General features: G+C 44.8%; 1 protein-coding gene across 2 annotated transcripts in view; it reads right to left on the reverse strand.

Annotated features, from left to right (window-relative positions):
• Positions 1–13,215, reverse strand: part of PMFBP1 (polyamine modulated factor 1 binding protein 1) — a 1,360,893-nt gene that overhangs the window by 1,028,969 nt on the left and 318,709 nt on the right. For both annotated transcript variants that reach the window (XM_069635509.1, XM_069635508.1), the window contains one exon: positions 4,161–4,228. In XM_069635509.1, coding sequence (XP_069491610.1) covers positions 4,161–4,228 — 68 coding nt within the window. The remainder of the gene's footprint in view (positions 1–4,160; positions 4,229–13,215) is intronic.

Below are 13,215 nucleotides of genomic sequence, written 5' to 3' on the forward strand. Positions count from 1 at the left end.
CAAGAATCAGTTGGCTCTCAGAAGTTGAGCAGGTTGGTGTGAAGAAGATAGGATAGGTTATTTATAACCGCTTAATACCCAGAGGTTTCTAAACGCAGACCCAGGGATCCAAACTGTGTTGCTCCATGTCGTCTTGCTTCCAAGGCGAGCACGTTGCCCCTCAGCTACATTCCCGAGACTAGAGCCATTGGTTGATCTTGAAGCCTACTCTCATTCACAGAAACAGCAAGTACTACTTAACCGTTCCCAAACTTTTGTTTAATACTCATATTTGCTTCCAAGATTATTGCAGCTTTAGAAAACGGCGTTTGCCTTTTAAACAAAGATTTCAACTTAAATCAAGTGCCACAAGTAGGTCTGGGGGAAGCACACTCTAGGTTTTGATATTCCTTCGCGCCATAGAGTAACTTTTGATTTGTAGTCGTGTAGCATCCGATCTAGCATGCTACTGTGGCCAGTAGCTCTGCAGAGTGTTGCGATGTCCCGGGAAGATTCCTACTGTTGCTTGCACTTCCTGGCATGCAAGTCCTGACAGGGAGGTCTCCCCATCTGGTAGTGTGAATGCAACTAAACAGCATGGCATTTAGGAAAGGTATTTGTTCCCATGCCATTTGAGGATAAAACGTTCAGCAATCTTCTGTTGACTGGAGGAATGGGTGACAGAAAAACGGATTGAAGTGCACATTTGAGGAACAAACTTATTTAGAGAGTGTTAAACACAAGAACGAACTATTGTATCAGTTGCTACAACAAGCAAGACACTTAGAGATTCTGCTACTGGTGATAGCCGTCGGAACACGTGTTGGCATTTGGCCTTTAGCTTTCCTTCTAGTTTAAATGTAAAAACATGTACTTTCATTTATTTGCATATATGTTCCCTTCCGAATAAAGTTTACAAGAGAAGCCGATTAGCTTAAGGCCACGGTGGCACCTTGCAATATCACTCATCAGAAAGACTATCATCAACGTGCAATATATCCCTTATAGTTTGTGAAGATCACAATAGACATTTAACACACAGATGTCTAGCATTTCGCTTAATATTGCAAAAAAACACACAGTGAATTGAGGCCTCCCAATCCAAACATCTTAGATTTCAGCATGTGACGCACACACACACACACACATACATACATACATACATACATACATACATACATACATACTACACACCCTACCCCCAGCATTATGTGCTGCAGTATTGCACGCTCACGAATAAATACATACAGCGGTGCAGGTACGTTTTCCTAGTTAGGCTTGAAGCATAGCACACTAGTTTCGTACCGAATTAAGGACAACAAAACAAAACTGTGAAGATATTGATGAGCAACAATGAATGAATGAGTGCAAATGAAGAAAGATGGGTGTAAATGCAGAAATGTTAACAAGGGCGACATTAAAAAGGTGTGGGCATAAACGAGCAATGAGACTCCAACCCTATTGGGTGATCGAGGCAGAGGGGATGCTACTACCATGCCTCTCCATGCACTCGGTCTGCCAACATGGAACCATCAGTTGTGCAGCCATGGCACAGTCCAGAGACCGCAAACACAGCTCTGAGCATACTGTCCAGGGCTTAGTGGGTGCCCCCTCTAGCTGAGGAGCCAAAGGCTCAATCTCTTACTTCGCAAATGGTGGAAAACACTTTCAGACAGACACTGGCACTCATAAATTATACACTTCATTTGCATATTCCAGGCAAGAAGTATTATGCAAATGTGACCTAATTTGCATAATGGATTCCTCTTGTCGCTTCAACAGCTTCATGCTTAAAAAAAAAACAGAGAGAGAAGTGAAGGTGAAGCTGGCAAGTTGCAGCCACTGCCGCCTCTCTCTACAATGTATCCAGTGCAAGGACTCGACTCTTAAGCAAATGCACACTACATTTGGGGTGGAAGGGGAACAGCTAAATGGCGAAATCACGAAACAAAGAGAAATTCACAAATGCACTCTTAATTACAGCTGATCCAAATTGGAGCGTCCAGAAATTTGTCAGCAGTGCCAACATCCCACAACCAATTAGAAGCTGGGGGACACAATGCCACAGTAAATCGTAACGTGAATCTCCCACCACCTACCCCTCCCGCTTTCACATCACTTTGGGGGAAGAGGGGTTAGGCGGTAGAGAAAATTTGCAATGATTATGTAATTAAATTGTCAGCCCAACCAATTTGTATTTCATTATAATTAAGAGTAGGAGGCGGGGATGAGGGGGGAGTGGTGACGATGGGGGATACCATTGAGCTGGCTGTGGCGGAACTTCAGTATCAGCCTGGGGACTTTTTCTCACAGGGGTGGAGGGAGAATAGTGGGGTGTTTGGATTATTTATAACAAAATATGATTGCAGCATATTGTCAGGATTCTGCCTACTAAACCATGTTGATTCCAATCAGCAGTAGTCCAATAAGCAACCAACCTTCCTTCCGCATTCGCTGCAATTTATTCCCCTCCTCCTGACTGGCTTCTCTTCGCCCCCGCCCCCACTGCACCAGAGTGAAAGGCAATGCTGTGCCAAGCTGCCGGCATGTACACCCTGTGGGAAAAGTTAACTGTAATTCTCCAGTCTCTCAAATCAATTAACCCGTGTGTTAATTAACATCAAGTCGATGGGCGGAGGAGGAGGAAGAGCAGGCGATGAGAAGGGGAGGGAGAAAGCGAGAAAACTGCAAGGGTGGATGGCAGTGGAGTTGGCACGGTGCCATCCAGTCAGTGGCAACGCCAACATTTCAAGCAATAGCAGCAGTGGGTATATGTTACGGGGGCCCTGAATGCGGGGCTGACAGGGCGGCGATGCTTTGGGTGATTAGCCAGAGTCAGGAAGCACACAGCAACAGACGGCGCGGGCACCAACGGATGCAGTCACACCGAATCCACCGCTGAGGGACTGGCCCAGCTACTGAGGCTGAAGGGCGATCATACCAGCTGGGGCAGTGCCAGTCCACCTTGAATTACTTTGGGGACCTATTTTGCCCTCCCTCCTGCTAAGTTCTCTCTGCCGCAGTGGAGCAAGCTCAGCAGACTCTTCCGCCCAACGCAAGACAAAGGCCGCCTTCGCCATCGCCGCCATGACGCTCCATCGCCATTGTATGCCCATGCCAAGGCTTCAGATTTCTGAAAAAGAAACAGAAAAGGGAACCCTCCAGGCACCCTACAAAGGAGGAAAGACATCAAAATGAAGAACAAACGACAAAAAAGATGATCACTTGGAGACTGTGCCAGGGGCAACATTGGGCATCTGTTTAGACAGAAGGCGTTTGTGATGGAGTCTTCACTTTTTTTTCCTTCGCCTCGTTTGCTATTCAAATCAAATTATTTTATAATTAACAGAAAAGCTCAATTAATAACAAACAAAAGGGAGTTGCCTTCGCCCGCGCTGTGGAACAGGATTGCCCAGGGAAGCCAGCGCCTGCAAGTGCATGCCACAGCCGATACCACTCAGCAAGGGAAGAGCCATCAGGGAAGGATGCCAATTGCATCTCAGCTCAAAAGACAGACCAAGAAAGGGGAAGGCAGCCTCTACGAAGATGCATTTCAAGAAGCCCAAAATTGAGAACAGGCGGCCGCTGCTGGAACCTGATAACTGCCATTGGTCAAAGTGTCTACTTTGACCTACCAGCCACCTACATAGGCACACAGGTAGACTAATGATTGCATGCATGCACGCACACACACACGCACACACACTCACTCACTGAACTATTCACATTTATAAATATATATATATATATATATATATATATATATATATATATATATATATATATATATATATATACACACACACACATGCAGAATGGCAAGGATTCGACAGACGACAGAGTGAATATCTCGCTCCGGCAGCAGCAGCAGCAGCAGCAGCAGGCAGGCAGGCAGCAAGAGATTTATCTGCATTCACTGCTATCACCAGGGAGATGAATGAGGCCGATGTGCACCCTGTTCACCACATCCACGATGGGCGAGAGGAAGCAGGGTTGACAGACAGACCAGCACAAACTTACAGACAGAAGTGTTCTTGGCTGCGACTGGTGAAACCTTGCAGACAGAGAGGGGGCAAAGGGCAACTAGGACGCTCTTGCCTCAGCTACTCACAATCCTTTTTGGCGTCTTTCCTTTTTTTTTGGAAGTTATTTTTTTTTTGCTGGGATGGATTGCTACTCACTTTGTCTGTGATGCTGTGGATCCTGGAATGTGTTCTGGTGGCAGTCTGCATGAAGCCGAGGGTTGGCGCTGAAAATGAGAAGGGAAAAAAGGAAGAGAACGTCAGATGATGGTGGTGTTAATTGCTGCCCCTGAAGATTTTACAAAATACAAAAAGCCTTCTCTTTTATTTTCTCATTTTTGAGGTTGGCAAAGGAGGATTTGGAGAGGAGACCAGTGGGTTGCTTTCGCATGGAATATACAAATCCTGTGGGAATTTTATGCAAGCCGCAGATTAACGACGCGGGCATCTTTTGGGCATTTCTATTTGGTAATGAATGCGCTTTCGGTGTTAATGAGGAATAATCATTTGGCTAATGAGCTTTGGCACATTAAGCGGAGAGGTGTGTCTTGACCTAGCTGGATCGCATGGCTGGATTACCAAACGCAATGGACATGGCGCTAAGGGAAATACGCCTGTATGTGTGGGAGAAACTCAGAGACGGGAAGGGGCCACTGCGCTGCCAACTGCGGAGGGTTTTGCGGAGCGCCACCATCTCAGGAAATGTGTTGGGAAAGGTTATTGCATACTGCCAGGCAACGGCAGTTAATGTCTTCAACGGTTAATCATCTTTACAGTGGAATGAGCTTCTGCATATCTCATTTGCATCTCATTACAGCGCATTAGCATGGGGCACCTCAAGCCAGCCCAGGAGGAGCGCAAAGTTGGGGGAAGGATGTGGTAATAAGCTCCCATCACCAATGAGTCACGGGCTGCCGAGTCAGAGGATTGCTGAATGATCGCTCTTCTGCTTGGTCTAAGATCTCCAGCTCTTGGGAGCCTCCTTGTAAGTGGCAATGCAGCCTTAAATGTTACTAATTGCACAGGAGGTGCAAGCGAGAGATCCCATCCAACGCCATGGCCAAGACACCCTTCACTACTGGAGGGGGCCCCTTGGTCTTGGCTTTAATGCAATTGCCGCAAAGCAGGGAAAGCGTTGACCGCGCGAGCCCTGTTCCGGTCTCTGGAACGTGTGTGTGTGTCTGGCCGCGCGTCCGCTCCCTTCCCTGGCATGAACGTGCGCGCCACCTCCGGCTGCCTTCCTTCTTCCTCGTCGCGTGCCCCGAAGAGGCGCCTTATCAGTGCTCAATTAGGCAGCAGCCCAGATCCCCGCCGTGGGGCCGCGGCACAAAGCAGAACGGCGCTGCTTGGCAAGGGGGCGTGGGGGTGGTGGGCGAATACAGTGGCTCCATTGTGGCTCTGGTACAAGTAGAACATGCTAACGGCCCGGGGGTCTTGCAAACCTCAGTGAATAGATAGATTAATTCCAAGAAAAACACCAGCTGTTGGCACATTACTGGCTGCTCATCAAACCTGTGCTTTTGTACAGGTTTTCATTGTGCATTCGGTTATATTTAGCTTGATGGGCTCGTTAAGGGAACCAGAGTTGCAGCTGTTATCTTTTGTGCGCTATTGATATAGAGAAGGAAAGTTGTATCCATCGTTTTCCCCATGTGTACTGTACCCTCATTCCCAAGGTCCATATAAATTCCGAGGGGTAGGAGGTGCGGGCTTGGGAAACAACAAACAATTTGGAATGGTAATGCCATCTCATGTACAAATTCCTCTCCCCTCCCTTGCAAAACTCCATCCATGAGATGATTATTCATCAGGCGCGGTTTGTGTGATTGCAGTGTGCGGTGTATGGGCTGTGTTCATAGGGGTAGGGGGCTTTGCAGGCTGCTAATTTGTGTTTTATTTTTTCCCCTGTATTTTTCCACCCTGTCTCCTTGGCGCTCTGACACATGCAGATGTCGCTGTTGTTCTTTGGAAAGCTCTAATGATATGCAAACCATAATGAACCCCAAGACCGTAATGAGCAAAACCGTGCAAAGAAGAACTTTAGGGAGGAGGGGGAGGCTGAAGGGAGAGGTATGAAGGCATGTCTGGATTCATGATAAGTATTTGCAAGAGCTGAAAAAGCAGGCTTGCTTGTGAGAATGAGCCAGGCCGCCAAACAAGCGCCTCCACTACGGACCCCGATGAAGATATTGAACAAAGCACTTTCCAACAATGGGCATCTGTGACAGGCAGGCTTGCTGGAAAGTACACCTGCAATCAACTTGCACAAATGTGCACTCAAAGACAGGCTGCATACTTAAGTGGGTCAACACAGTCTGCAATTAGCACCAAGGCTGGGCCACTAGACCAGGAATGACCATGGATCCACAAGGGCAGAAAAACCCAAACATACTTCAGGGAAAAGAGAAGGGAGAAACAATCTGGTCCTACGATTAGTTAGAGGGCCTCAACTGTGAGAGTGGAATCTGTCCGTTTCATGGCCCATTACCACAGCCATGGAGGCCCTGGTACTAAGCACAGAGGTTGGGGCAGTACCTTAACTGTTTATAACATGGAAGACTTACAGAGGAGAGGTTCTGGCAGTTCCAAAGATTGTTGAGGGGTGATTGAGAGTTAGAATACTTTGATGGAACAATGGCGCAGAGAGGCTTCCCCAGTTCTTAAAAGTTAGAGAAGGGGGCATTTGTGAATGGAAGTACATTGTAGAAAAGGAAAGGCAGATGGGAGGGTTATTAGTAAAACGTGTGGCGGAGTCAATGTGGGTGCATGTCTAAGTGCTCTCTCAGAGTGCCGACTAGGTTGTTTCATTAGGCTTGTGCAAGTGCTACTCTTCTCTTTTTTATCTAGCACACACATAACTGTGAAGCTGTATACTTCAAGGGTTTCAGCAATAGGCCACACAAACATGGATACAATAGTTAGAAGGACAGATTCGTAAGGGTTGAAACAGGTTACCAGGCAGAAGAAACAGGTTGGGGGGGGTGCAGGAGTGGAGGGCGATGTTTCATTTAACGTTTAAAGGCGTATATTTCAGGCAAGAGGTGGTAAAGAATATAGGGGCGTTGGCTATTATCCTTGCATAACAAATACGGGCATCAATCCATGAAATCATGAAAGGGGCTAGTTATGTGTAAGGACAGGTTGGGTGGTCCAAGTTAATGTATGGAAAAAAGCAAGGCCAATGAATGAAGAGGACTTTTGCAACAATACATGAGTTGGCCACTCACATTAAAGACTAGCTTGTGCACTGGACAGTCCAGATGTTCTTTCAGACAGGTAAGGTGTCCTATACTTCGGATTAAGGGCAGATTTATATTGCGGTCGGTATGGAGGAAAGCACATCTACTTCGTATGACCTATGAAGTGTGAATTAAGGCCCAAATATGTTGAGTGCAGCAGATTAGAGCCCAAGTGAGAAATGATCCAAGGAGTCAAATCAGCACATTGGTATCAAAACATATCAGGCACAGGTGCCTGGTTGTAAATCTAACAGTAACTGGATACGACTTGCTCCGGAAAGGTGGTGAGTCACAATGACTTCAAAATATATGAACTAAGACAGACACACTGGAGTAACAGTCGTTTGTTTGGAAGTAAAACATGGCAAATGCTAAATAAGTGTCTTGGTATTGCAACTGGCAGGGACATGTTAAAACTAGATAGTCACACAAATGGTGGCTAGTATTTGCATTTAATGTGTGTGTGTCTATAGAAGGTGACATCAGGCCAGGAGTGGCGAAGGCCAATTCAGAGTTGTGTTGAAGGATGCTGTTTACCAAGAAGAGGAGGGCAGGAGCGGGTGTCTGGACTGGTGTAAGTATTTATGCCCCACCAGGTTAAATGCCATGTTGGTACTCTCAATTTCCAACAATGGGGCTGTATGGAATGTTCTCGAAGCCCTGGTGTGGTGGCCTGCACATGGAGCCCATGGCAGCTGCCTAGAGTTGCCTTATTGACAGCTGCATGCGCATTTTAAATTAGGACACGCGTGTGAAGTTTGTTCTGGTTGTTCACTGTGTACCCTGCTCAACTCTACAATGGAGCACTTTATAAGGTTTATTGGGACACTTCTATGAGGATTTTAGACACTGCAAGGCCATTAGCACATGTACTTTTTAAGTTTGTTGATTAGTTTACAGTTGCTGAATGCGGAAGGCTTGTTCTGTGGCAGTTGTGTGCGTGTGTTAAAGCCATGCGGTGTAGTCATTTCTTTAGCACCGAGCTGGTCATTTCTTGAGGTAATGTGGGGGCGAAGACGACCTAGCAGGCTGCAGCATGCCTTCATAACCCAAGAAGGAAACAAGTGTGCGTTTGTGAACGTAAATTACTCCGACTTTCCAATAACGTGCTGCAATGGGAATGCAGCATCAGCAGTCGTTCTCTCACGTGCAGAAAAGGCTGGAGAAGTTTTCCTTCTAAAATGTACAGCACAGAAGGGTGAAACTAGCGTCCCAGAAGCGAAACTGCGACCGGGTTTGCAAACCGCAAGTGCTTTTATAATTTATAAACAGCTTGCAAGGAGAGAGAGGATTTATTTCCTTTAAAAAAAAAACGGACAGCGTTTCGGCCTTCTTTCCCCTCAGATTAAAGAAAGTCACAAAAGGAGTACTTCTATCTTTAATAAAGCAAACGCAAGTATCAACATTTCAAGCTGCAGTTGGCGCTGCAGTTTCCAGGCAACTGTAGTGTGCTTTAAGCTATTGTGGCGTATGAACGTTTGTACGGCTCTTAAGAGAGGAAATAGCAGAGGCGTAGAGCATTTGTGGTGCACTAAGGTCCTACATACATTGACCAGGCATATTTTGCTTGGAATGTGTAAGTTGTTATCGTGCATTTCAGTGGTGTCCTAAAAGAGAAGGGGTGCTGGTTACACGTTGCAACTCGCTGATTAACTTGGGTCCACCAGAATATATAGCAGACAAAGATGAGACCGTTTGTCATTGAGAGTATAGGCAGTCAGGTCAATCGAGGTGGCTAGGTTATCAAAGTGGGATTCAGCATTCAAGTCATGGGAAGTTAAGCGCAAATAACTCATTTGAGTAGAAGTAGTCATGAAATATGGTTGCTCTATATTAATCATCTTAAAAACTGCTTTACTTATGGACAAAGAAACGTATAGCCTTAATTACCTTGGCACAATCACCGCAATTTCAATGTGGCTACAATGTCACTGAGTTATTAGCAAGTATTTATCCCGAAACATATATTGAAGCAGTATTAGCGAATTACACTATAGCCTTCTTCATATAACTTGGTTACCGAATGCCACCTTAAGTGTTTGGGGAGGAGAAAATAAGAGACTAAGGGATAAGGGGGTGCTTGGCATGAAGAGTTTTCAGTGAGTGGGCCTTTCGATTTAGTGTCCCATTTTCCGATAAGTGTTAATGCACTGACGCTTATTTGGCCCCGATGGTGCTGCATTGTAGTGCAGGTATGTAATCAAAGATGCAGGTGGTACAAGTCCTGACAGTATGGTGCAGATTGTGGATTTATACATTGTTTTACATTTAGTCTGGATTTTAGGGGATCTTTTCCCCCTGAAAGCAGGGCATGTCGGGCGCAGGGGGGGTTAACCTGGTTGTGAATTGTGATTGCCAAGAGTGCTGACCAGGGCAGCAGCATTATCATTTCTAGGGAGAATTTTTATACTTTTTTTTTACTTTGAAGAGCGCCAATTTTCACCGCTAAGGTGGTTTCTTGGCACTGAATGAGTCCAATGGAGTACATTTATTTGGAGTATACACACATTTCCTAGAGAATTAACAGCATGGAACTCGGTCAGTTATTAAGTGTGTTCATTCAGGACCCCTGTGAAGTTTAGTAACCGCAGATGAGATGAAGGTGGTCAGGGTATAAATCGGTCAAGGACAGGGTGGAATTTGCATTGCATGGTACTCAATTAGGTGGACGAAGTTTGGAAACACCAGTCATTTCTATGGTGGTTTAGATTTTTGCTTCGAAATACGCTTGTAGATGATGCAAGGCAGGTCCAAACTGGTCAGTTCACAAGTTGGCAAGAAGGTAGCTCAATTCAGAAATAACTTATACCGAGTTGAAACTTCAGGGGTGCTTTTATTTAGGGAAGATGTGCAACAACTAATATGCCCAGTCAGGTGAGTTGATGGACACGGGGTCAGTTCGGAGGTCCTTCAAATGAGCCTGTGGATATGTTCGATGGAAGGTAGAAAAAATGTCTTAAGCAGTAGCAGGCAGGTAATGTATTGGGTTCTTTATCACAGGAGATTGGTCCTTTTTAGGTGAGTTCGGACAAGGCCAATAGTTGTGGCAGTTTAATAGTAGTGTTAGGGATGGACCTGTTCAGGGCGGCTAAGCGGCTGCACACGGGTAGATCAGTCTCACAATGTTACAAAAAAAGACTTGGTATGTTTAAGGGTGTTTTATGGATAGCAAGTGGGTGGGCGGTTCAGATGTACCTGAGGGCATGACCTGAGTGATTTGACTGAGAGGTCCATTAAGCAACTGAGGTGTAAGAAAGGATTCTAGCATGTCACCTTTTAGAGAGAAAGACTGAAAGGAAAGTACGATCCTTGTAACTATAGAGACAACGCCTCACTCAATGTTCCTATGACTTTGGCGAAAATATACTGAACATATTCTCCATTTTCGCCAAATGACGCCAAATGAAATTGGTCGTTTTGAAGATACAGAATGTTTTTACAAGTACCAGTGTGACTTTAGAGCTTGGATGCAGTTATCAATTCAAAAGCCACTGAAAGCCTTACATCAGCTTGGTTTCTTCCTTTTTCTTTGACTGAGTTAGCGAGTCAGTATTTTAGGAGAAACTGAACTCCGCTCAGTAGTTCTGAGCTTTACTGTGGAATAAAAACTCCTTTCTTGGAAATTAATTTAAGACGAGACATTCAGGGGGTCTATGCTCCACATTTGTATAGCAGACCTTTAGAAAGATCCAGCGCAGTTAGAGACATTAGTAACAATCAGGTGCAGTAACAAAATCTGATGTTGTACAGTTAGTGCGGTTATGCATTCAGAGAATGATGGCAGCAAGGGGGAAACATTTCAAGTTGCAAGCTATTAGCCAGCCATAAAAAAAAGTTACTCTCCACCTCAATTCTTCACATATAAACGGCACACCATTTTTCTAACTCACCAAGAGTCAATTATAACTAACCAATGGCTAGTGGCAAGTGAACATTTTGAGTCCTGATAGCAGTATTCCTTTCTATGTTGCATATCCAATAAGAATAATCCATACCAAACCCGGGTTTGACACAAATGAACGCAAGTAAAACATTGGGACTCATTACAAGTCCGACGGTAACCCTGCCGGTGCTACCCAGTGCCTGGCTTACCGGTAACACTGGGGTATTACAAACCCAGCGTTCCGGGAATTCAGGCGCCGGTAAATGGTAAATCCCCATTCCCATTCGAGTTTCACAGAACCACGGTGCGGGTGCTTCTGTGAAACTCAGCAGGCGGGTGCCATTCAGCCAGCGGGCGGGACAGCACCCTCCCGCAGAGCCGTACTGTGCCGGTCCGGAAACAGTGCCGGCAAAGTCGTAATGAGGCCCCTTGTCACACATTTAAACTGCAGAGGACAGAAACCCCCCTACCCACAGACAAAAAAATAAATTAGGTTTTTCATCTTATAATTGTGTATTACAGAATGCTTCCAGTATTATTTGAAAGGTCATGAGATAAATTTGACATTCAACGAAAAACACAGTCCTATCCAACCCCATTAACCAATTTGTCTTTGCCATTGGTGCCCTCATTTCACACACAAACACATAAATCAGGACCAATGAAAGCTAGAAGTGGGGTTTAGTGTCGCAGGTACTCTCAATTAAACCACTATCCTTGAATGCCAAAGATAAGCTTCCACTTTCATTCCGATAACCTCAGACTTTTACCAACTATTCACAAACTAGCCTTAGGCACGAGTAAAGTATGCAGAAGGCCATAACGATCTCCATCACCATTAATACATCCATGGACTGGGAGTCCATCATATTCCTTTTGGGCAACTTTGCACACATTTCTGAAGAAACCTACATTGCACTATTCAACAATTGGCACTAACTGCTACCGCCAGACGTTCCCCAGCAATACTAGCTCAGTAAATGTCCCCTGATCTGCCATTTTCAACTGAGAAGACAAGTAATATGGAATTATGTCGAGAAGCACCAAACACCAGTGAACTGGTGTACAGTTTCTAAGGAGATGTGCGTAGACCCTGTACCACACAGCTGCTTTGCCTATTGCTCTACTAGAGTACAGTGATCATTTTAAACAGTGCCCCTTTAGCCATCACCATCAGTGACAAAGGCAGTGCAGCCCAATGCTTGATGTTTTTACTGAATTCAACAAGAACCAGTTTGAGTTAAATATAAAAAAAACGCTTTACTGCCTGTACTCTCAAATATAAAAATCTTCCTGTGGATGGTTACAAGGAAACAATGTACTTTTCTCAGTTATTACTTCATCTGAATTATTTTCTGGATTAAGAATTTCCATTGGCTAAGGATTTGCACTAATGTTTCATAAAGAGTTTTGCAAAGGAGTGAAAAGGATTTGCTTTTTTTGGTGCCAGTATGGTAAGGAAAAGAGCAAATAGGCTTTCTCCAAATTCTACATTATTAGGCCACGGTGCAAAATGTGCACTCGCCACTAGCCATTGGCCAGTGAAAATTGACTTGTGGGCAGTAAGACATGTATGATGTCTGTATGTATAGAATTGAAGTGGCAAATTACTATTTACCCTAATATGTCATTTAGGGCAAAGGAAAGAAAAATGCACAGTCTTTTTTTTTTTTTGAGTTTGTGAAATTTGAAAATTGAAGCAACATATGTTTATTTTCATGTCACAGGGCAAACATAGAACTGGCATCAAGATGGCTCCATTTGTGCTCTGGTGCACGCATCTTTATCGGTTGTGCTTTTGGGGCAGTCCCCGCTTGCTCCATTCTGTAGTACACAAGCAGTACAACAGTCATTAAACAATCTGGCAGTAGGTCACCAGTTTCTTGGTAGCCATAGTTCTCAAAAGACGACATTATGAACAACAAAGGACCACAGAAACAAATATAGAGACCCTTCCCAATTGTGTTTGAGAACTGATCTGCAAACAAAAACATCCCTTCTCATAAAGGATATATTAATCAATCAATATCTGCCTAACAAGATTTAAAAGTTCAACTTGAACACACCAGTCTGGGACAGGAAACCCCAACAA

This window comes from Ambystoma mexicanum, chromosome 1q (genome assembly GCF_040938575.1).
Source record: "Ambystoma mexicanum isolate Mex_15411 chromosome 1q, UKY_AmexF1_1, whole genome shotgun sequence".
In the NCBI taxonomy this organism is placed as follows: domain Eukaryota; kingdom Metazoa; phylum Chordata; class Amphibia; order Caudata; family Ambystomatidae; genus Ambystoma; species Ambystoma mexicanum.